The sequence below is a fragment of the Xenopus tropicalis genome, chromosome 5, assembly GCF_000004195.4.
Source record: "Xenopus tropicalis strain Nigerian chromosome 5, UCB_Xtro_10.0, whole genome shotgun sequence".
In the NCBI taxonomy this organism is placed as follows: domain Eukaryota; kingdom Metazoa; phylum Chordata; class Amphibia; order Anura; family Pipidae; genus Xenopus; species Xenopus tropicalis.
In genome coordinates this window covers 52406525-52432554 of record NC_030681.2, presented here as the reverse complement: position 1 = coordinate 52432554, position 26030 = coordinate 52406525, and the positions used below count along the sequence as shown (strand labels likewise).

Below are 26030 nucleotides of genomic sequence, written 5' to 3'. Positions count from 1 at the left end.
AAAACAATGGACACAGCCACACAACTATCAATAGCAATGACGTATTAAAATAAGGAGAAGGAAAGATGAAATCACTTGGGTGTTCCAAATGTTAGGCCCTGGGCCGGTGCTCCTGTTAGCAAAATAACAGCCCGAGGTTCTTCTGACAGAGCACCATGGAGCGATCATCTTCTTCCACTTCTTCATTCTATAATGGCCCCAGGCAGACACATGCGCAGGAGAGGGTAAAAGCCAACATTTTGCTTAAAATTCAACTTTTTACTCTACTGCACAATCGCACCAGGTTGTAAAGAAGGAAAAAGAAATGGTCGCCATGCAGTGCTTTCCAGAAGTACCCGGGATCAATGCAGTTTCCTAACAAAAGCACCGGCCGGGGTAGCAGGTAAGTGATTATAATCACTGGGGAGTGACTTATATTTGGCATCCCAGTAATTAGACTTTTCGTCTCCTTAAAAACTACTGAAATTTTGTAAAAAAAAAAAAAAATAAATAAATAAAAAATTGTAAAAGCAGTTTAAAATATATTCTTTGATTTAGCACAATGTTATTTTGGGTGTGTAACCCCTGCAATTCTTGACAAATGCTGTGCGTACATTTTCATTGCATAAAGATGCTATATCTTTAAAACACAATATTTCAAAACATACTTGTAAGTTAGAGCATGACTATGCAGAATATTTGCTAATGATCATTATGAAACAATTCAACTGATCTATTCAGAACAACCATCAAAATGCACTACGGCAAGAATATATCCATAATAAATAACATTAATCTGTGGTTGATCAAATGTAGTCCAATCACAGTTTACCAATATTCTAAATAACTTTACTCTTTCCAGTAAAGGTTTGTGGTTTGTGATTGGCCCAGTATCCACACAGTGCTTTCCCACAATAATCTGCAAAGAGGAGCTGCAGAACTCAATTCTGTTAGACTTAGACTGATGGATCTCCTGGATGGTACCAACATACTGGTTTCAAGCCACAAGTCTTAGCTAGAGATCTGCCAGCAGAAAGGATCCACCAGCCGAGACCTGTCTATTGACCTGACTATCCCTGGATGTGGATCCTGGGGTGACTAAATAAAAAGGAACCCAAAGCATCTCACAAAAGGAGCAGGGATTCACCACTGTCTATGGATTTATGGAAAGACTTAAGAAAAGCAGCTGATCAAGTTTGCCTTAACAAGTCTGTTAATCATGGAAAGACAGGGTACACCCATTACATGCTCCACATCGCAGGCATCCATGAAAAGAACTTGCTCTAGTCTTGTCTTTAAAGTAGAAGGAACAAGTTACTTCAAAACACATTTAACCTCAAACTTAAATTTTCACATTTATTAAGACTTTCCTGTGATAAGTATCTAATTGTCTCTGGTCTGTGCCATGGGGTTTTACTGCCCAATAGCAGTGCTAAATTGGAACACCCCACCGAATTATTAAGCCATTAAGCCACATGATAGGACATTACAGTCAGAGAAATGCAAGGCTTAATGAGTTGTGGGAAAGTCTTTTCCACATTTTTATGACACAGCACATTAAAGGACAATGAAAGGTAAATATAAATTAAAATTAAGTCTAAAGGCATTCTTTTTAAGTACTTACTGCATATCTAAATTCCCAGATCCCTGCTTGATTCTCTGAGATATGGTGCTGGCAGCCTACAGCAGTGTGAAGACTACAGTGACATCACTGAAATATCTCTGTCCTTCCTGTAGGTGCCAGCGGCAGCCTTCCTATTCTCTGAGCATGTGTGTAACTTGATCCTGTCTGCTGTTCTGAGCTACACATGCCCACCAGCCAATCAGAAGTGGATCTGGCAGAGGGGAGGGGGGGAGGGAATGAAACACATGTGCAGTATGAAGCAAGGAGGGAAAGGAAGGGAGAATACCTTTTTAGAGATGGCTGCCTGTTCTAGAAAATGTGAAGTAAGTGTGACTGAGTAAATATTTGATTAGGTGAGCCAAAAGTGTGGCGTTTTTACTAAACAATAGGAGGACTATTGGGCAGTATGCTTTTTAAATTTTGACTTGCATTCTCCTTTAAAGAGCTTTGTAAAGCCTAAATTGTAATTTTTTGTTACCAATTTCAATTTGCACTACTGCGGTGACAATATATTACGTTTCTGCCAATTTAGCACATACCCTGAAGGGCCCTAATTAATATATTATAAGTTTTTTGGTTTAGTGCATTGGGAAGCATTACATTTTTTATACAACTATTTAGTTTAAAGGTTAAATCTGCATACTAAGGGACATCCTGAATTTGTTTATTTTTTTTCTTTTTAATGGTAGTTACCTTCCCATTGTTCTGCTGATCGGCTGCTGGGAGGGACTCTGCTTTATTAACTGATGGGTTAATAAAAAAAAAAAAAAAAAACGTTTTCCCATGACAGTATTCCTTTAAAGGGGTGGTATTAATATTTTTAAATAAAACAATGTGTACAGCTTTTCCAAAGCTGATTAAAATGACTGAAGGATGATAATGGGCTGCCTGTTGCAGGAAATTTCTTTTGTTTCACTAAATAGTTTATTTTACATTCAGTTTTGTCAGCAGCTGTTTTATTGCAGCCTAAAGAAAAAATACGAGTAACTACAAGCAATAAATACTATATTGAAAATACAAAAAGCTTGTGATTATGCCTAAAAAATTCTATGAAAGGCAATAGGTACCATACCTTAAGCCTGGTGTCAGTGAGACCAGAACAAAAAAAAGTAACCACATTTTGGGCTTTCGACTGGTTTGTTATGCAGTACCACTAAATATCAGAGACCAGATGCTGAAAAAAGGCATCTCTGGACAATGTAAATACCATTGTGTAATGGCACCATGTACTTTTGGCGATTTTAAACCTAAAACTTTTACACGAGCTGCATCACACCACATGTAAACAAAAAATAAAACCAGGAAAATAATAAGCACTTAGTTTGTTCTTAGTAGTTTGTTTAAGCAAAGACTCCTCAAACTAGATATGTTTTTGATTTAAAAGCACTGATCATTTGAATATGTTTAAAATTTGCAAGTTCTACTGTCAAATAATGAGTTCAGGGTGCACTACAGCATGGACAAACGTGTCCCTATTTATAACAAAGTCATTATCTCCAGAGCTACTGATGGGAAAACCATCAATCAGCAGCTATTAGGTGGAAGTCAAGCAGGGCTATATTACTTACCTATTTGAGTGGATAGTCAATTGTGTTTTAGTGGGGTCTGTGCTTCACAGAGGTTCCACTCACCTACAGGTCTTTGAGACCAACAAATAAAAACAAGAAACAATGTGGCTCCAAGAAAAATCTTTATATAAAGGAACCAAACATTTTTGTTTTCCCACTCTTTATGGCAGTCATGAAATGCATGACTAGGAATGCTGAGAGTTTTTGCTTACTATAGATGCAGGGCCAATAGTTATACACCTTAGGCTTGAATGTCTGGAAATATCAACTTCAAAAGTTTGCTGTTGAAAAATTCAACAGAATGAAATAAACTAAATGTCCTGACAAAACAGCTTCTTCTAGTAACGATTCCAGTTCAACTAAGCAGAGACCCATAAGAAAGCAATGTATATTTATTGGATGTCCACCAGATACTCCAGCACATGGGAAAATGTCATGGAATTATAATGTGCAAAGAAATGAGTCAACCATTCAGTATCAGCCCTTGTTTGTAGCTCAACTGACCATATTATAACAAAGTAATAAAATAGTTTCATTTTTTCAGTTTGGTGTTTGGTATTTATTTTAACACCAATTACAAAAAAGCAGTGTGTGTTTTCCAAGATTAACACGCCATAAAACAGCATCTCAGAGGGCAGTGTATCTGCAGCTTTAGAAACACAAATTAGTAAATATACTGAATGACTTTTGCTTTAAAATGTTAGAAAAGACTAGCAAAGATCTCTCTATCTCTTGTGCAGCTTTCATTGTACAGTATGTTAGGCTACTATAAGTATGGAAGTCCTAGTATTCTGGCCAAACAACTAGCAATCCTCAAATTGCCTTCAGATTTCCTGGATTTGCTCTTGTGCAAGTCAGTACATCCAACTGTTTTTCTTTTAAAGCGTATTGTATTGTAACAAACTACTCCAAGTCCTTTTTGACTTTTACACAGACCACATTTCTTAAAGAGGCTGTACAATCATGGATGACCAGTAAGAACGCGTCTGGAAAACAAAGATTTCTTAACTGAGGCAGACAACTGTGGGGGGGGAGATCACCAACAAAACTTTCTGCACTGGCCTCAGAGCTTAGCCATTGTAAACGGAGTGTCACTGTACAATGCACATTTCTCATAACACAGTGCAAGCATATCACAGGGATTAAAAGATGTGTATTCATTCTGATAATTGGTAGAATCACAGTTGATCAGACAGAGCTGAGTTTTACAAGACCACGCACGGAATCTTCATGCAAAGAGTCTTGACTGACCAGATTTAGGACATGCATGGTATGGCTGTGAGTCACTGGGCTGTTTACTGGCAGCATTCCCGGAGGTGAAGGCGCCTCATCTGGTGTTAGAAACTGATGGTTTCCAAGGTCCTCTTTCAATGGTATCATGTCTGTTAAAATGGATTCTGAATTAAGATTTGGCATCGAGGAGGGTGGTGTTGGCTGCCCAAGTGCTAAAGAGGTACACGGTGCATGTATGGAAGTCTTTCCAGGCAGTGGCAGTTCGTCGCTGGTAACAGAGGGCTCATTCTGAAGAAGTGGTGTAGCTGCGGCCTGCAAAACGAATTTGGTGCTCTGAATGCACTGGTCTTGGTCACACTGCAGAATGGAAGGGTACGGAATAACAAATATAAAACCAAAGTGTATTCAAACAAAACAAGGATGGGAATGAGGACAATTAAATTAAAAAAAGGGGTGAAGATGAAGAGAAAATACAGAAAAGTTAGAAATATACTTTACTGAATCTAAAAGTACAGCTTTTCAGGCATGTCATTTCTTTGTATAGTCACTTCCACAAAGTACCAGTAATAATTAAATACAGATGGAACAGGCTTTAACTACACTTGACAGGTAAAACATGACAGAGTAACAAATGCTTTTCCATGTTAAGCAATAACTCGGACACAGATATTAGTTCTATTATCCAGAAACCAATGGCCCCCTGAGGATCAGGAACGCTATTCCTATATGGTTTCAACAGTTCTTGAATAATAAGGCAATGCCTTGTAACTAATATTAAAAACCCATGTTGATGTTTTATGGTGTAATTTTAAATTATACTGTGTACATAGCAAATAATTCACTCTATCATTTAACATTTTATTCTTAAGCCAACAAATGTTTTTTAGTTGTATTATTGGTGTGTAGGCAGCCATCCCAGTGCATTGTGCCAGAGTCTGAGCTTTCAGAAGGAGCCAGCGCTACACACCTTTCAGATAAGCTATTATTTCTCCTACCCCCATGTAACTGAAGGAGTCCCAAGCTGGATTTGGATTTCTTACTATTGAGTGCTATTCTGATATCTAGTGGGAGATGCTATCTTGCTCCCTTCCCATTTGTTCTGCTGATCGGCCGCTGGGGGGGCGGGTGATAGCACCCCAACTTGCAGCTCAGCAGGAAAGTTTGACTAATGTTTATCAGAGAACAAGTCACATGGCTGTGGCACCCTGGGAAAGGAAGAATATGGCTAGCACACAATTTAACTGCAAACACATATTTGACCATTCTGGAAGAAAACAAATATACACCCCAGATCAATTCAGTCAAAGCATGACTGACAATCGGAGCTGTGCTAGTTTTTGTCTTTAAGCCTTTATTTTTACATTAAAACAGCACATTTACACAGGCCCTGCCACACACAGCTTATAGTCTATGAACCCAGAATCAACATTCATAAGCCAGTAAGAAGCAAAACCTGACTCAGACTGAAAGAATGCAATGCGTTAAAGAAGTACATTGGCCCAAAAAATTGCTTGCTGCCTTAACAAAATCCTGTCTAATGTCTTTCATAAAGAGTAACCTGTTCTTTCTGTTTCAATTTATTAGATTCTGGACACAGGACCAGGAACAAGGTACTTTGCATTATGGCTAATAGATCTGTATATAGTAAGGTTTTTGAAACAGGCCAAAAGCATCACAATGTTTGGCATGCACCAATAAATTATATTAGCATGAACATATGGTTTATTAAACGCATATAAATTACCATTGCAAAACTAGTCACTAAAAAAATGAAATAAATGGCTTTACTGAATACAGTTAAGTAAAAAAAAAAAAAAAAAGTTTACAGTGTTTCAATGTATTTATAGAAAAAGAGCAAGTCTTCAGAGACAATATTCAGTGAGACCTGTCTGCAATCCCTGTTCTGTTTTAATGCCCAGTAGTAACAGTCTGCAGTCTTTATACAGTATGAGCTATATTTCTGCTTCGACCTTTCCTTCTACTGAATCCAAGCATTGTTACTGAATGTTCCGAGAATGCAGGCCAAAAATTACCCTTTCATGTTTCAAACTCATTGATATTGTTGTCGAGGGTTCTAAAAAAACATCTATACTTTTAGCTCTGTAAACTACAGTGGCTTGCAAAAGTATTCGGCCCCCTTGAACTTTTCCACATTTTGTCACATTACAGCCACAAACATGAATCAATTTTATTGGAATTCCACGTGAAAGACCAATACAAAGTGGTGTACACGTGAGAAGTTGAACGAAAATCATACATGATTTCAAACATTTTTTTACAAATAAATAACTGCAAAGTGGGGTGTGCGTAATTATTCAGCCCCCTTTGGTCTGAGTGCAGTCAGTTGCCCATAGACATTGCCTGATGAGTGCTAATGACTAAATAGAGTGCACCTGTGTGTAATCTAATGTCAGTACAAATACAGCTGCTCTGTGACGGCCTCAGAGGTTGTCTAAGAGAATATTGGGAGCAACAACACCATGAAGTCCAAAGAACACACCAGACAGGTCAGGGATAAAGTTATTGAAAAATTTAAAGCAGGCTTAGGCTACAAAAAGATTTCCAAAGCCTTGAACATCCTACGGAGCACTGTTCAAGCGATCATTCAGAAATGGAAGGAGTATGGCACTACTGTAAACCTACCAAGACAAGGCCGTCCACCTAAACTCACAGGCCGAACAAGGAGAGCGCTGATCAGAAATGCAGCCAAGAGGCCCATGGTGACTCTGGGGGAGCTGCAGAGATCTACAGCTCAGGTGGGGGAATCTGTCCATAGGACAACTATTAGTCGTGCACTGCACAAAGTTGGCCTTTATGGAAGAGTGGCAAGAAGAAAGCCATTGTTAACAGAAAACCATAAGAAGTCCCATTTGCAGTTTGCCACAAGCCATGTGGGGGACACAGCAAACATGTGGAAGAAGGTGCTCTGGTCAGATGAGACCAAAATGGAACTTTTTGGCCAAAATGCAAAACGCTATGTGTGGCGGGAAACTAACACTGCACATCACTCTGAACACACCATCCCCACTGTCAAATATGGTGGTGGCAGCATCATGCTCTGGGGGGGCTTCTCTTCAGCAGGGACAGGGAAGCTGGTCAGAGTTGATGGGAAGATGGATGAAGCCAAATACAGGGCAATCTTGGAAGAAAACCTCTTGGAGTCTGCAAAAGACTTGAGACTGGGGCGGAGGTTCACCTTCCAGCAGGACAACGACCCTAAACATAAAGCCAGGGCAACAATGGAATGGTTTAAAACAAAACATATCCATGTGTTAGAATGGCCCAGTCAAAGTCCAGATCTAAATCCAATCGAGAATCTGTGGCAAGATCTGAAAACTGCTGTTCACAAACGCTGTCCATCTAATCTGACTGAGCTGGAGCTGTTTTGCAAAGAAGAATGGGCAAGGATTTCAGTCTCTAGATGTGCAAAGCTGGTAGAGACATACCCTAAAGACTGGCAGCTGTAATTGCAGCAAAAGGTGGTTCTACAAAGTATTGACTCAGGGGGCTGAATAATTACGCACACCCCACTTTGCAGTTATTTATTTGTAAAAAATGTTTGGAATCATGTATGATTTAGTTTCACTTCTCACGTGTACACCACTTTGTATTGGTCTTTCACGTGGAATTCCAATAAAATTGATTCATGTTTGTGGCTGTAATGTGACAAAATGTGGAAAACTTCAAGGGGGCCAAATACTTTTGCAAGCCACTGTAAATATAGTCTCTAGGACTTCATTCTCTGAATATATACACTTTGAATATCGTCACCTTTCTCAACACAGGCACCATAAGATTACATATTTGTAGCTTTGCCCTAACAGAAAATGTATCAGGACAGTTTCCACTTGGCACTTAGAATTGTTGGCTGCAAAACAATTTGTAATTTGAATATTTATATATTGAACAAAGGCCATGAGTATCCTGTAAATAATATCCCTATAAATGAGTTATAATTGATGCTTAGTGATGTAATTTTTGGCACAACTCATTGAAATTTGCGTATTATAAAAAAGCCCCCTGCTGTAAAAAATGAGGGTAATAGAAGTCGCCTTGGCCTGGGTACATCATGGTCAAAGAACTCCTTGTGACTAAATCCTTATATTTCACAATATAAGTACATTATTAACTATAAAGTCTACTGTTTAGCCATTTCCCTATGGGACAATCTGTAAATTAACTTAACAATGCATTCCAACGTCAGAACTTGTTGTTTCTAAAAGTTAAAAGAGGTACACATTCTAATCTGCGTGTGTCACAAAACCAGCCAGAGGCTGCTGCCTATCCCACCTGTCCATAACCATCCACAAGGCGCTTAAGAACCACCCTCACTGCACCTGCCCAACCATCCACTAGTAGCAACCTGCCACATCTCACCTCCACAGGCCAATGGAAAAATGATGAAAAGAGGAGAAGAGAAGGGAAAGGAAGATAACTGGTTGCACAGAGAAGGGAATTGGAACTGGTCCATAACTATGAAAATCAGGGGCTCCTCACCACACACACCCATAGGTGCACCCACTACAACTCAGACCCACAGGACTGAGGGTTTGATGATGCATCCCCTACAAACTTTAATAAAGACAATAGAACTTGCCTGGGAGTTATGCAACCTTTATAAATATATTCACATAATTCCTCCAAATATCAAAATATTCCATAATTACCACCTTATCTCATGTAAAGAGTTGTGCACCCAAATGCAGCATTTTGCATTACCCCAGCAGGATTTACATTTGTGCATAACAATGTAGGGTAAATGGATAGTACATTCTGAAATAATATATTGGAAGAGGATATTTTAGTTATAACATATAGATGTATTATTTAATTTGCTTTATCATTTTAGTCCAGTTTGGGTATGACGGTTAGCGTTCCTGGAGAAAGTGCATGCAGTGCAATATTTAGCTGAAACACTAAGATATCACAGAAATATATGCATAGCAGCTTTTTCTAAAAAAAAAATTCTATAAAAAATTTAAAAAATGCAATTAAACATTCAATTCAGGTGTAACCCCTTTCCTGCAATACAGTTGTTACAGCACCTCTGGCTCCTGCCCTAAAAACAATTCTCATTCTATATTCTAACCAAGCCTCACACCATCTATTGCAGCGGTTCTCAACCTTTTCACCTTTCATAGGGGTCGCCAAAGACTATTGGAAAAACACATATTTCTGATGGTCTTAGGAATAATTTTATGGTTGGGGGTCACCACAATATGAGGAACTGTATTAAAGGGTCCAGGCATTAGCAAGTTTGAGAACCACTGATTTATTGCATTTAGTGTTTGAACTGAAATTTTTTTTTGTGCTAAAATCATGAATTTGAATTAGGGCCAGAACTCGAATGTTTATTATTTATTAAGAACAAACATTATTTTTAAAAAAACTCCAATGTAAAACTTTCATGTAGAATGGGAACTTTCCTAGGCACAATCTAAGCGATTTTCCCAATTCGAGATTTTTTTTAATTTTTACTCTTTAAATTCAGTTGCTTTAATGCAAAGTAAAATATTAAATAAAAAGAGTATGGGACTGTATACATATAGCCAACAATTGGTCCAGAATTATGAAATATTTAGATGAACAGCTAGCACTACCTAGAGTAAAAACCCCAAAAGTATGCCTCCTAGGCCTAGTAGATGAACTGATTCCACGGAATCACTCCAGAAATCTAATGAGGGCAACATTGTTCTATGCAAAAAAACTACTCTATTTCACCCACAATAGCAGAGTGAATAGCAATGGTGAATAAAACAGTACCACTGATTAAATTAACATATGTAGCAAGAGGCATCCCATTGAAATTGGACAGAATTTGGACTACCTGGTTAGATGCTAACCCTACTCTAAATCTACCAGAGGTACCCCCCCAGTTAATGAGCCCTAAAGGGCAATGCCTATTATGCAAAAGTGGTAAATGCCATACATTGAAGGTTGATGAGTCCAAACCACTAATAAACTGTGAACGAACTACTGATATGCAATTATTAAAACATTAGAATTATATTACGAAATATCAGTATTGTACCTTGTATTTAGACTGCAAATGGTTATTATTTGTACTTTATGCAGTTAATGTTTGTGTGTAATTGGAAAAAGAAGATAAACACCTTTTAAAAAAAATAAAAAGGAAAGCCAGGAACCTGTTCTTACCATATTGCTTTGAGACTGGGTAGATCCATACATGGTCAGTCCATTGGATGGGGAAACTGCCTGTGGCATATCAGCTGGCACAAACCCTCTTCTATCAATTAAGCTAAACAAGTATGGAAAAACATTATGAATATTTGTCACAGTAAGTCATATTTTTATACACAAACATTAACTCACTTGTCAGTTTTACAAGGTCTTCTATGTCATTTTGTAAACATAAATAACACATTTATTTAGCAAAACCTACCATTAACTAGCTTTGCATTTTTTTATGTTGAAATAAAAACCACTGTTACTTGCTGAGCGTAAAACCTAAATACCACATTTCTTACTTTGCCAAATCCTGATCTTGTCCATGCATAAATCTTGTGTCTGACACCCTCTTCTTATTCTGCATAGTAAGCAGGTCAATTTTATATTTTGTATCAGTCTGTGTTTGCGAGTAATCTGTATGCTACATTTATATACTGTACATAACTGCAAAATATGTTAGCTCTTTATAATTATGTATTAAGAATAAATCAAGAACAAATCTGTGAATAAAATGTTTTCTAGGAGACTCACCTTGGATTCACTGGTCCACAAAGAGCAGCACAGCAGTTCTTAAAAATGTTGCCATAGCTATATGGGTTATAGTTTTCTTTGCCTCTTTTACTGGACCAGGATCCTTTAATCTATGACAGGCACGGTAAGAGACAATATTAACACTTATATAAAATATTTTCATCAAAAACATACAAATTTTTGTAGCATTTGTAGATTTTGTAATAGTTACATAGGGTTGAAAAAAGACCATTGTCCATCAAGTTCAACCCATCCAAGTAAACCCAGCACACAACCTATACTAACCAATATATACACTCGCATACAAACTATATATACAACCAGTAATACTAACTGTAGATATTAGTATCACAATAGCCTTGGATATTCTGCTTGTTCAAAAACTCATCCAGGCCCCTCTTAAAGGCATTAACAGAGTCTGCCATTACCACATCACTAGGAAGGGCATTCCACAGCCTCACTGCCCTCACAGTGAAAAACCACCTACGCTGCTTCAAATGGAAGCTCTGTTCCTCTAATCTATAGGGGTGACCTCTGGTGCGCTGATTGTTTTTATGGGAAAAAAGAACATCCGCCAACTGCCTATAATTCCCTCTAATGTACTTGTACAGAGTAATCATGTCCCCTCGCAAGCGCCTCTTTTCCAGAGAAAACAACCCCAACCTCGATAGTCTAACCTCATAGCTTAAATCTTCCATCCCCTTTACCAGTTTAGTTGCACGTCTCTGCAATCTCTCTAGCTCATTAATATCCTTCTTAAGGACTGGAGCCCAAAACTGCACCGCATACTCAAGGTGAGGCCTTACCAGGGACCTATAAAGAGGCAAAATTATGTTCTCATCCCTTGAGTCAATGCCCTTTTTTATACAAGACAGCACTTTATTTGCTGTAGTAGCCACAGAATGACACTGCCTGGAATTGAACAACTTGTGATCTACAAAAACCCCTAGATCCTTCTTCATTAAGGATACCCCCAACACACTACCATTCAGTAGATAGTTTGCGTTTATATTATTTCTACCAAAGTGCATAACTTTGCACTTGTCAAATCGCTCTGCAAAGCGGCAGCATCCTGCATGGAACTTATAGTTTTGCACAATTTAGTGTCATCAGCAAAAATAGAAATAGTACTCTAATAGTGTTTGCAGCATTTGTAGATTTTGTAATAGTGTTTGTAGCATTTGTAGATTTTGTAATAGTGTTTATTTTAGCAACAAGGAGATCTTACAGTTAAAATAAGAAGCCTTAGGTAATTCAGTTTGTCTTCTATGGGATGATAAGATAATTATATTGATAATGTACCCCCTACTGTAATTTATAAGGGTATTATAAGTTGTTGAGTTCCACAACCATATAAAAGCACACTACCATATGCTTTTATAAAGATCATAGAACTCCGAAGTGACTTCAAGCCTTAGAAATTACAGTAGGGAGTAAATCATACTTTATAATCTACAGTGCCTTATACCAGTCACCACTGCTGTTGGCATAAATATGAATAGAATGTCAATGCAGCCTCCAGTAACAATGGTGAAAGTCAAACATGGCCTCATTGTCAATCAGAAACGATTCTGGCAGTTTCTGTGAGAAATAGGATTCCTTAGTACAAACTCAGCAGGGTTCAGGAAGTGTAGTTTCACTCACTGGCAGCAGAATAGGGTACCTCATTAGGTGGTATAGTAAGTATATCTGCAATAAAATTGCAGAGCCAGAGAAGGGTGTGGGGAGTTGCAGATGAGTTAGTCACCTAGGGGTAACTAAAGCTGACTGGAAAAATAACACACGACTATTTACTAGACAAACAAGCAGATTTCAAAACAAGGAAGTAATAAGCCTAACAAAGAAGTAAACGAAATAAATTAGACAATACAGTCAGTGAATTGGAACGAAAATCCCAACAACCCACAGCAGCAATGACAGAACCCTACATTAACACTTTTGTTTTTACAGGTAAAGGATCTATTATCCAGAATGCTTGGGACCTTGGGTTTTCTAGATAAGAAATCTTTATGTAACATTGAATAAATAGGATTGTTTTGCCTCCGGTATGGATTCATGCAGCTTAGTTACCATCAAGTACTATTTTATTGTAACTGGTAAATAGGCAATGGGAGATGGTTTTCCCATAATTTGGGGCTTCCTGGATGACAGGTTTTTGGAAAAGGGATCCAATACCAGTATTTGCTAGTTCACTACAACCCAGACATATTTTGCTGTGAAGTGAATGATTTATAAATTTAGAAGGAGAACTGAAGGCCTGTATAAATCCCTAAAGAGCAATTTGAGCAAGTGACACACTGACTCAGAAGCTTATTACGGCTTAGCTATAGACCAGACACACCAGGTGGGGAGAGTTAGGTAAGACACATCCCATATACATATAGAAATATAAGGAATTAATATCAGAGGAAATTGGTTATCTAGTTTTTACACTTTCCCTGAAAAGGTTTGTAATATGTTTGTACCTATCTCCCAAACCACTAGCCCAACAGTCAATAAATCATCTGTACTTACATATATTTTCTTACATATCTTATTATTTCTAATTATCTTATTATTTTTATTTATTTATTTAAGGGATCTACAACTTATTCCATACATATTGACATCTAAAACACAGACCAGCAAGGCTCTTATTTGTTTAATAAGGTTTTGGCTGTAATCTGTTGATACTTTAGGGTGGCCTTATTTTTGGCCTTTAAAAGATAAACTTTGAGTACTTGATACTTCCGGCAACAAAGTTGATACAGGCCTTTGAGGTATTGACTTAAAAGAGTCTGGCATTTTTTCTGCCTTTGACACTTTAACACAGGGTAACAAAATAACTAGGTAGCTTTTTGACATAAAGACACATAAAATACATAAACAGTAAGGGGCAGATTTATTAAAATGTATAAAATGTAAAATGTATAAAACGTAAAATGATATACTTACATCTTCATTTGTAGTTTGATTTGAGCTGATTAAGTATGTATGGAAACCTGAAAGTCCAACGATTGACCAAACCGAAAAAAAACAAACCACTGCTTCCAGAACAGTGTAGCTTGTAAAGGAAAATTTATGAAGCTAGTAATACAACATATCAATTGCTGTTGAATTTAAAATATTTTTTTTTTTAATATTTAATATAATGCCTAGGCCCTAAAATAAGAATATAAATTAAAACCTATAACCACTCACCTGGTGTGAATGTTGTATGAGAATAAATTATTGGAAGCCAAAAGTATGCCTGCAATGTAAAGTGGGCTTTATTCAAATGATAGATTAATAAATTATTTAATAGTGGTATATCACGTATAACATTTTCTTAAGACTTCATGCCCACTGCTGACTTATAATAAAGTTTACCTAAGTAGATATTTAGTATGATTCTCCTCTAAAAGAATACCCGCGTTTTTGATATTCAATGAGTAGGGTTTGTGCTAAACATACTTTTTAACTATTGTTTTTATTAGGAAATATCCATTTTTTTATATTATGGTTTGCATCTATCTGCTTCATAATTCCTTTTGGTTTTATAACCATTCTATGGAAGGCAGCATGAAGCACATGAATGTCTGCTTAAAGAAAGCTTTTATCGCCAGTATTTTATATCAGGAAGTAGTTTTACAACAAGAACAGAATCAATTAGTCAGGTTGCAGTCCATGTAACAATGGCAAGCATACAGAACAATATAGTTAGGACTGTATAGCTTTTATTAAGAAGGCTACATATATTCTAAGAGATAGCTTGTGTATTGTAGTGTGCTCAAACAGACAAACAATACAGTGCAAGAGTTAGGCAATGTGCAAACTAAATAGAAAACAGCAACGAAAATTTGAACATACTGTGGTTCATTCATAAAACACTGGGCACATTTGCACCTGGACACATGGCAACCAATCCAGGGTTTTATTTCTCTGGAAATAGCTAATTACTGATTGGTTGCTATGGTTTTCTGACCATGTGCAAAAATTTCCTAGTGTTTGAAGTGGGGATCATTTATAAAGACTTCAAAAAGAGCAGCAGTTAATGTGAGAATGTTTGTACCCTTCCTGCGAAGTTATAATAATCTAAATTATAAAATCAAATATCGATAAATTCAGCCAATTTACGTTAAAGGATATCTTGCAGGACTGTCCTTTAAGGCATTGAGAAATCCACTTTGCTGTGAACCTATAAAAAAAATGTCATTAGATGCATCATGAGATAAATATGTAACTATATAATAAATAATACAACTTATGGTTATAATATATTTAAATGTGTTTTACTTTGGGGTTAATAACTGGTCAGGAACAGCAACCTGTGCTGGGCCTTATATGGCCAATTTTACTCACATATGCAAACTCTCAGGGAATGGTGCCATTTCCCACTATTCTGTTACTAGCAGTGTCGCCCATATTTACCAGCTACACATTATATTACCTTGGTAATGCACAGAAACATTTTCTAAAGTTTGCCTTAAAAGTTCTACTTGTTTAATAAAAGTTTATGTTTATAATGGATTTCTATACCATAGTAGCAAATAATATGTTCACAAAATATAACTCTTGTAATTCCGTTTATTCTCCTCCTTTGAGCATTATTTTTTTCCTGTTCCTTATCCTTTAATTTTTCTCCTGAAAAATTAAAATAAAAACCTTTCGCTCTCCATGCTTCTGAATAATGTTTGTATGGCCTTGCTTTTTTAATCTATGTGGAAAGGGTGGGAAGTTGGTTGAGACTGGTGCTCTAAATTTAGATGGGTAAGACACACAATGTGTTTTGTCTGCCACCATCCGGCAGAAAACAGTTGAGAACAAAACAGACCTCTCTGTGGTATCAGACACACACAGAGTGATGACAGGCCCTTCTTCCCTTTTCATCCCAAAAATGACAGACTGCAATTTTCTAGAATCTACTTTGTAGCTGTGTAGCAAACCAAGACGAGCTTTATTTGGCTAAACACAATTCACATGTAATAGACAGACTAGAGCATTTTGGGGCTGAAAAGTGGAAGTACCAGCAACCACATTTTCTATTCAAGTGAATTATAGGCAGCAGTAGCCGAGTTGGGTGCTTTCAACCAGCTGAAATAAACCAGTGTGCCATAAGCCTTATGGAGCAAACCTGCTGGCCAATGATCTGTTTACACAGGGAAGAAAGATATAGAATAAACAAATGCATAGGATTGTAGAATGCATTTTATTTTTCTAACTTCCCCAGCCTGGTAAAGAATTACTGAAGATTCAGATGTGTTATCAGGCAAGTACAGACAGCTAAAATGGTATAAATACATGCAGTAAAGAAAGGTATGCATCTATTATCTGGAAATACGTCTTTTCATAATTCGGATGTCCTACCTTAAGTCTGCTAATAAAATTATTTAAACAGTAAATAAATAGGATTACTTATATCTTAGTTGGGATCAAATACAAGCTACCATTTTTAAAAATGTGAATTATTTGATTAAAGTGGAATCTATGGGAGATGAACTTTCTGGATAATGGGTCCGATACCTGTACCTTTACCAACAAAACTAGCATAAATCCATACTGCAAAAACAGTCCTATTGGGTTTGCTTAAATATTTTTATTTTCCTTGAGGAACTGTACTCCTAATTAAAGGCACCATATATGCAAAACCCCAGACTGCATGCAATCAAGATTATAGGTCCCGTATCCTTTCTTGCCAACTAAAACTTGCTATATCATTTTAAAATTTTCAAAAGATTTTTATTCACTTTTAACAAACTATTCTTTAGCTTTTTAGTATGTAACGATTCTGGTACAGTCTCAGCACACAGCTATATGAAAACTGCAGATTCAGAGCAGTAAACACTGGAGAGAATTTTACATCTACAATTATAATACATCTGTACCTGTAATAAGGGACTAAATTAAGTTTTAAATGAGTATGAACTTTCCAGAATGTAGAACAAACCAAAACGGACTATCAAGCCAATACAAAATTTGCCATCTGCATACTTACGAAGAATGACGTGTGTTATAACAAATGCAAATATAAACACTGTCAGAAAGGACAGCGATAAAATGAACATATAAAAAAATCTGTAGTTTCTTTTCCCCACGCAGTTTCCCACCCAGGGACAGTGGTGATCAAAGCGCTCTGAAATGAGAAGCAAAACAAACAAAAATATATGGTACAGAATTAATCAAAATAATCCATCTAATATGACAAATAAATCATGACAAGATGAAAATGGTAGCCAAATACTATTTCTGCATGCAGTATATACTAATCTATTTTTCTCAAGGCATCCAGTGAAGGCTTTAGCACTACAAATATAAACTGTCATTCAAAGTTATTCTTTGGCATTTTAGATATAAGCAAAGTGACAGAAAGAACGATTAAAAAAAAATGTAAAAATTTCATTGCAATGGCATGAAACACATGCAAGCAATTTTATTCTCACAACCACCTAGATAGATAAAAAACAAAAGTACACCCCATGGAATTTGACCTTTATTTCAATAATACTGATAAAAGTGATATAACAAATATCATGCACCAATTACATTTTGTAATCCAATGTGCAATTAAAAGTTAGATACACCCCTGCATTTATCAGTACTCAAATATTTAAAAATTAGATTTGCCAACTTGGCAAGGCAGTACCATTAAGTTCAGGTCAAGAGCAGAACACAAAAGGCTGAAAGAAGTCTCTAAGAACACCAGGATTTTCTCACAAGACTAAATCTGGCCATACACATTAAGATTTTTAAAAGATCTTTCAGTTATCACAGGGCCAAGCTTATGTTTAAAAGTATGATTTGTCCATTACCGAAAATTACCAGTTCAAGGGATATCATCTAGTTAAAGGTATCAAGCTACCCACTTGGTCCTGCAAACAACTGGGCAATGGGCAAATTTCATTGCTAACGACGAAGATTTTCAAGCCTGCCCAATTGATTTTCTGACTGATGTCAGATGAAAAAGCTCTAGATGTGTTTGGTGCCTTCTAACCTTACGATAATTGGACAGGTTTGTTGGTCGTTAGGGAGAGAAAAATCTTAATGAGAATGGCCACCTTAACAGGTATTCCTTGCCAGTACCAACATCAAAGTACATGAGTGGTGCGCCAGGAGGAAACCTTTGCTGTCCAGTGAAAAACAACATCAGGGCATGATTAAGTTTGCCCATGAACCTCTAGGCTTCTGGGAAAATTGTCTCATTTGTCCAGAGCACAGACTTACGACAGCTATAAGGCCACAGCACCAGTAGACATGTTTCGCAGCATTTCACTAGAACCTGATACCAACTGAAAAGCTTAGTGGTGGAAATGGGTTAGAGCTGCTTTTGCTGCATCAGAGCCTGGACAGCCCGCCATAATAGAATATATATTTTTTATTGTACTGTGCTTAAGAAAAGATTAAGGCTAAAATGAAAGGCAAAGTAAAAGTTTGGATCTAAATCACATCGAGATTTTGTGGGAAGAAAATGGTCTCCTAGTCAATGTTAAACACTGGTAGACAGTTTTAAGAAATGCCTGGTAAAGGTTATTTCTGCCAAAGGGGGTAATGCTACATATCAGAGCCAAGGATGTACTTTTCCCAGAAAGAAATGCCACATCTGTTAATTTTCCGTGGAATGAATGGTATCAGTACTTATACCATTTAAAATTTCACAAAGGTAAGCATTTACAGCAGCCAGCAAATCTGGGGTCTGTCAGATGGACAGCACTGCTTTAGGCTAAATACTGCATGAAACAGTACAGTCATGTGAAAAGGTAGTTACCCCATATGAAGTCTTTTTTTAAATACAGGTATAGGACCCCTTATCCAGAATGCTCGGGACCAAGGGTATTCCTGATAAGGGGTCTTTCCATAATTTGGATCTCCACACCTTAAGTCTACTAAAAAAATCAATAAAACATTAATTAAACCTAAAAATAGGATTGTTTTTGCATCCAATAAGGATTATTTATATCTTAGATGGGATCAATTACAAGGTACTGTTTTATTACTACAGTTTTAAAATTCTGAATTATTTGACTAAAATGGAGTCTATGGGAGTCAGGCTTTCCGTAATTCTGAGCTTTCTGGATAACAGGTTTCCGGATAAGGGATCCCATACCTGTATATGGAAAAAGACAACTTTATATGGGGTAAATACCTTTTTACATGACTGTACTGTTTCATACAGTATTTAGCCTAAAACAGTGCTGTCCATCTAGCGGACCCCCTATCTGTATGGCTGCTGTGACTGCTTAACTTTGTGTAAATCTTAAATGGTATCAGTACTGAGATTAACTGCCCCCCCCCCTAGATTGTTCACACCTCAGATTCAGTCTATAAGACCCTGTATTGTTCACACCTGTAAAGCCCCTGCATTGTTCATACCTCAGATCTATGCTGCCTGTGTCTGTTCTATACTCTGCCTGCCCTACCTTGCCTGTGTGTGTGCCGTACTCTGCCTGCCCTACCTTGCTTGTGTGTCATACTCTGCCTGCCCTACATTCCCTGCGTGCGCTGTACTCTGCCTGCCCTACCTTGCCTGTGTGTGCCATACACTGCCTGCGTGCCATACTCTGCCTGCCCTATTCTACCTGTGTGTGCCATACTCTGCCTGCCCTATGCTGCCTGTGTATGCCATACTCTGCCTGCCCTATGCTGCCTGTGTGTGCCATACTCTGCCTGACCTATGCTGCCTGTGTGTGCCATACTCTGCCTGCCCTATGCTGCCTGTGTATGCCATACTCTGCCTGACCTATGCTGCCTGTGTGTGCCATACTCTGCCTGCCCCATGCTGCCTATGGGAAGTGAACCTGGAGGGGGTCTCTTCTGTGAGTTTGTTAGCACTTGGAAATAGTTGTTAGGGGGTCCCTAAGGTGTAGAATTATGTGTTGCGGGGTTGCTTTGCTATCCACAGAGAAGGAGCCATATGGATTTAAGGGTATAGCTTAACATGACTAAATTAATTTACACATATCCGTAAAGATGACAACCCTGCAGTTAGCATCAACCATTTGTCTTTTTGTTGTGTTACCACAATTAATGTGGATATGTTCTTAAAAATGTTTGTGTTGATATTGGTATGGTTTAAAGTGGATGTGGTTTTAAAAAGGGTGTGGTCAAAACTGACTTTCAGCCCCACAGAACCACTGGCCTTTTAACATAAAAGCCCCTTAAAAGACTATATTCAGTCCCCAGAATACCATACCTTTATCCCTGCATGTCTCATGCAGATTCTGTAACGCAAGCAGCTCAACTTCAGATCTCTTAGCTACTTCCTAGTCACATGAAGCTCCGACCCCTTTTCTTTTCTGAACTCTCCTTTTCTCTCTTACTCTAAAGATGGTCAAAAAGCTGTCTACTGCACATAGATACCTGTTCAATATAACTAATGTCTATTTCAGGAAACCTTGTGAAGTAGTTTGTCATGTTTATGTGTAAAGGAGGGAAAGGGATTTCTGAAAACCATGTAAGGAGATTTGCCACTGAATGTTTACTGGATACCTGTATATACCTGGAGCATTTCAGGCCTATGAGTTTTCAAACATCTTTAATCAATTACCGCTTCCTAGGTCATTATAAAGAAACACTCACAAGGGGAGATTGGACCCAAAAGAGCCTTGTATTATAATCCCCTCATAATAATACTGGAGGCCCACCTGTTCACATAATCATATTAAAATATGCCATTTCTCATTTTGGCATGATTAAGCTTTATGAATATGTTACATAAGCCATGCAAAGGTGGGGGACCAAAATGTCATGGGTGACATTGCTATTCTTTATTTATATACAGTAACTATATTCTATAGTAGATTACACATCATGCACATCAGGCCATGTCACAGGGGAGGTGGCAGTCTAAGATCCTATCACATTTACACCCTATGGTCAGTTTTATCAAAAGCTAGTTAACCTGCCTGTATGTTTTTTGAGTGTGGGTGGAACCAAGAGGAAAAACACACAAGCATATCATTCCAACATAATATGGTGCTAGAATTTAGCATACTTTGCAGTTATCTAATTCTGCCTTCTAATATTGAGTGTAATGTCATGATTAGGAGGACAAGAGTTGATACCACTGAGGGCATACACAGCTCAAACATTTCTAGTTTTCTTCAGACACACCATTGACAAATCTTAAGATCAAATTAAACAAAAAGACAAAGAATACAACATAGCAAATGCAAATTCACATTTTGCAATCACCCAATTTAGTACATTTCAAACAGAAAAATGTCTATATTGCATTTTTTAACAATGATTGAAAATTGCAAAATAAAGGTTGTATCAGTAAGAGAAATTTTGGAACATAGTGTTAATTTAAGGTAAGAACTGTAATTAACTCTTAACTCACTAGTGTGTAGGCAGCCGTCTCAGTGAATTGTGCCTGAGTCTGAGCTTTCAAAAGGAGCCAGTGCTACACATTTAGAACTGCTTTCAGGTAACCTATTGTTTCTCCTACTCCCATGTAACTGTAGGAGTTCCAAGCTGGACTTGGATTTCTTACTATTGAGTGCTATTCTCATATCTACTGGGAGCTGCTATCTTGCTACCTTCCCATTGTTCTGCTGATCGGCTGCTGGCGGGGAATGATATCACTCCAACTTGCAGCTCAGCAGTAAAGTTTATTAGAGCACAGGTCACATGGCTGTGGCACCCTGGGAAATGAAGAATATGGCTATCGCCATGAGAAATTTCAACTAAATATAAAAAAATCTATTTGTGAAAAACAGATTTCAATGTATGATGCTGCTGGAGAAGCTTTAATAATTTATTTTGAAAAAAAAAACACGTTTTCCCATGGCAGTATTCCTTTTAACACCAGTTGAGCTACCCCCAATAGAACAGAAAGAAGAAATCAAATTAATTTTGATTAACACCAAAGAAACAGAAGCCTCACTATAGAAATGGACATTATCAACAAAAAATAAAGTTTGTATTTGTGCTTGTAATGTTTAGCAGATTAATTTGGGGGGGGGGGGGGATTGGGCAAGTGAATACACTTGTTAAGCAGCCCATAACTGACCACAGAGATGGGAAAATATAGTTGTTGTAGTGATGCAGACTGTAGCTGTTAAGGAGACCACTGTTGAGATGGAAAGGCAGTCCCCGGTTGATTTCTTTGTGTGCTTTAATGGACAAATCGGTGGGAGTCGAACATTTTGTTAGGCACTCTCTAATCTAGAGACTAATCCCTTAACTCCAACTAAAGCACAGGCAGAAAACGGTTTAATTCAATTTCAGTCTACTTATACTACACTACCTATTTTATGCAGAGACATGCAAAGAATCTTTTTCAAGTACGATGTGTACCTGCCCATAAAAGTAACAACTACCCCAACAAAATAATGTTTTACTTACCTACACAGTTATCACACAAACTGCAGTGAGAGGCACGAGGTGGGCGGAATATTTTGCAGGTAAAACAGTATTTTAGTTTCACAGTCTGTCCATTGATGACCACTTCTTTTGTTCGAGGAGGAGGCCGATAACCACCTGAAGTAGAGCCGTTGGCGACATCTATAACAAAAGAACTCATCACTCACTCTCTCCTTATTTTATACATACAATATAGATATATATATATTATATAGTGTTATCCCACATATAATTATGTAAATGTGTTGATTTTGCAGGAGCTGAAATGACAGAAATGATAGATCATATGGGGTTATGTTCACATTGGGGCCCCTACATGCCACATACTTAGATAAACCTATACATATTGGGCATCAAACTATTCAGTGGACCCCTGGCATTCATATTTAGGGTGTTTTATTTGGTTAGTTTATGACCTGTAGGAGATAAGATACTATAGACTGGAAGCTTTGAAGAGATTTTTTTTAAAAAAATCACAAATTTTGATAAAAACCAATAACTTTAGGAAAGCATTGCGACTTGATAGTTTGGAGACAGACATTTGTGCCTTATTCTGGATTCCCCAGAATCTGTTCTTTCCAAAAATGTACAATTTTCTGGGATAAACCTTCTGTTAGTGGAATTTTTGGCCTTGAAATCTAAAGTATGCAGCTTTCTGAAGCAGTGCTTTGGAAATTTAGTAGTGTACTGCTGGGAGTTTTTGACCTATACAAGTGAGAAATCTCCATAAAACTATATATAGTTGGTATTGGCACGTTCAGGAGACATGGGACTTTCCAAATCAGTTGTATATTTGGGCATAAAATAATTTTTGTTTCTAGTATGTGTGTTGTTTTTTCTTTTCATTTTTAGACATTTAGAAGCCTATATCTTGTTACAGAATTGGATATTCTTGTTGTTGGAAAACAATATATTGTTTTCCTGGGTAAACTAAAAGTCCCCCCAAAGAAAGGCTCTTAAAGTGCAAAATGTTAAAAAACTGTCTGGCAATACAAGTTCCGCTTTCACCAAAACGGCTGGCAGTGAAAGGGTTAAAGGAAAACTAAAATTCAACAAAGAAATTAGGATATGAAACATACACTTAGAGGGAGATTTACTAATCCACGAACGCTCCGAGCATATTTTCGGCGACTTTTTCGCAACTTTTTTGGTATTTTGCGAAAAAATTTGTGCGACGAAATCGTATTGTCGCGCCGAGTACGAAAGTTTCAGCTTTGGTATTGTGACTTTCCTTGGGCCAGGTTGGAACTGCACAGTGCCATTGATTCCTATGGGAGGCTTCAAAAATCATGCACAGAAGGATAAAAGTTGGAAAAGTTTTCCTGCATTTTACGATTGATCGGTATGACAATTTTGTGACTTTCAGATCGCCAATACGATATTATTGTGACTAATATGACTTTTTCTTAATCATATTTGTGATATTTGCGATCTTAAGAAATTATCGTATCCAATCTGAATTTATCCAATTCGGGATTCAAACTCGTGTTTTCCTGAATGTGCCCCTAAGGCTACTATTCCATCTCAGGGCTATCAAAGCAGCTCAGATATGAGCCTTCAAAGATGGCCACAGTAGGTCTCCATCTTCTTTCCTGATAATCCACAGAACGTACTCTGTGCTACTCAGGAAGTGAGTCATAATATACATTACATGCCAACATAGAAACCAATGCATTCTGCATAAACAATCAGCCCCGCAGCACCAGCTTCTATGACATTTTTAACTTCTAACCTCCAGCTTACTGCAACAGCAGCACAGTGAGTGCCATGTGATTTCAGTAATGTTTAAAAGTGGCCTTAAAAGTTCAGAACATGGAGAACTGCTGTGTGCAGGGCATGAATCATCAAGGGTCACAAAAGAGTTCAGTTTATAAAATAGCATAAAACAGTGTCACTGTATAAACCCAACTACATCTGTGACATGAGTTAAAAACTTAAAATATTAATTACAGGTATGATATCCCTTATCCGGGAACCCGTTATCCAGAAAGTTCTGAATTACAGAAAGGCCATCTCTCATAGACTCCATTATAAGCAAATAATTCTAATTTTTATAATGATTTCCTTTTTCTCTGTAATTATAAAACAGAACCTTGTAGTTGATTCTAACTAGGATATAATTGATCCTTATTAGAGGCAAAACAATCCTATTGGGTTTATTCAATATTTAATTGATTTTAGCAGATTTAAGTTATGTTGATCCAAATTACAGAAAGATCCCTTATCTGGAAAACACCAGGTCTCGAGCATTCTGGAAAACAGGTCCCATACCAGTATATTTTATATACGTAATTATTATTAAATTCAAACATCGTGTTTTCTAAAATCAAAACAAGTGAACTTTGTAGATAAAGAATACCACGTTTTTATTATCTGGCACCGAGGGACTTTAAAAGGACAAGAAAACCCAAAAATGAAAGGGGGTATTTTTTGGGAAGCACCTCCGTGATCTCGGTTGCTTAATTTAGTTGTCAGCCTGCATTCCACTTGACTTGGCATTGTATTCCTTTGCAGCACCTTAGTAGAATGTGATAAGATGCATAAACAACCTATTAAGTTACATTCACTGCATAGTACAGGTACAGGACCAATTATCCAGAATGCTTGGGACCCGGGGAATTCCGTATAGGGGGTCTTTCCATAATTTGGATCTCCATGCCTTAAGTCTACTAATAAATAATTATTTAAACCCAATAGGATTGTTTTGCCTGCAATAAAGATTAATTATCTCTTAGTTGGGATCAAGTACAAGGTACTGTTTTAGTATTAGAGAAAAACGAAATAATTTCGAGATGGCCTTTCCGTAATTTGGAAGTTTCTGGATAGCGGGTTTCCAGATAAGGGGTCCCATACTTGTATGTAAAACTGCATGCAATAATGTAATTGTCAAAAATCAAAACTGAGTTGCATAAGATTTTGTTAAACAACTGCAACTGGAGCTTAGGGATGCACTAAATCCACTATTTCGGGATTCGGCGGAACCCCAAATCCTTCATGAAAGATTTGGCTGAGTACTGAACCAAATCTGAATCCTAATTTGCATATGCAAATTAAGACACAGAAGGGCCAAAAAGAAACGTGCACAAAGCACGCAGTGAAAAAAATTCGGTTTCCGTGTTCATGTAACAAAGTCACATGAGTTTAGAGATTCGGTTCAGCTAGGACCATGAATTCAGCCATATCAATATCCTGCTAAAAAAAAAAAAAAAAAAAATCCCAAACTGAATCCTGGATTTGGCCCATCCCTATTAAATACAGATATGGATGACACCTAAAAAGACTATTGATGTTATAATTAGCAAAATATTTCTTTATCTAACATTTTTTAATTTTCATACTGAAAGTGCCTAGAGGGCTACTCTGATAAGAGTACACAGAATGTGGTTTGTTCCATGTATGCTCTAACATAAAGCAATAAAGGTTCTTTACACAAGACCCAGTAACACTGCTGACAAAGTGGGTTAAAAAGCTGCCTTTCATTGAGTTTTTTTGCTGTGAAAAACACTGAGCTTTCATAAAATGCTCAGGACAAGAGATCATTTGTGAAGGCAACCCTTTTTTAACCTACAACATCAGCAGTATTAGTA

General features: G+C 37.3%; 1 protein-coding gene across 5 annotated transcripts in view; it reads right to left on the bottom strand.

The window, feature by feature from the left end:
• zdhhc14 (zinc finger DHHC-type containing 14) overlaps positions 1 to 26030 on the bottom strand; it is a 56832-nt gene that overhangs the window by 4310 nt on the left and 26492 nt on the right. For 3 of the 5 annotated variants that reach the window (XM_004914638.4, XM_012963746.3, XM_004914639.4), the window contains exons 4-10: positions 22426 to 22584; positions 17078 to 17215; positions 15232 to 15280; positions 14059 to 14161; positions 11125 to 11234; positions 10561 to 10663; positions 3281 to 4761 (exon numbers count right to left, since the gene is read on the bottom strand). In XM_004914638.4, coding sequence (XP_004914695.1) covers positions 4360 to 4761; positions 10561 to 10663; positions 11125 to 11234; positions 14059 to 14161; positions 15232 to 15280; positions 17078 to 17215; positions 22426 to 22584 — 1064 coding nt within the window. In that variant the 3' untranslated portion in view covers positions 3281 to 4359. Of the gene's footprint in view, positions 1 to 3280; positions 4762 to 10560; positions 10664 to 11124; positions 11235 to 14058; positions 14162 to 15231; positions 15281 to 17077; positions 17216 to 22425; positions 22585 to 26030 lie in introns of those variants that run through there. The other 2 variants (XM_004914640.4, XM_004914641.4) reach the window with 2 other exon arrangements.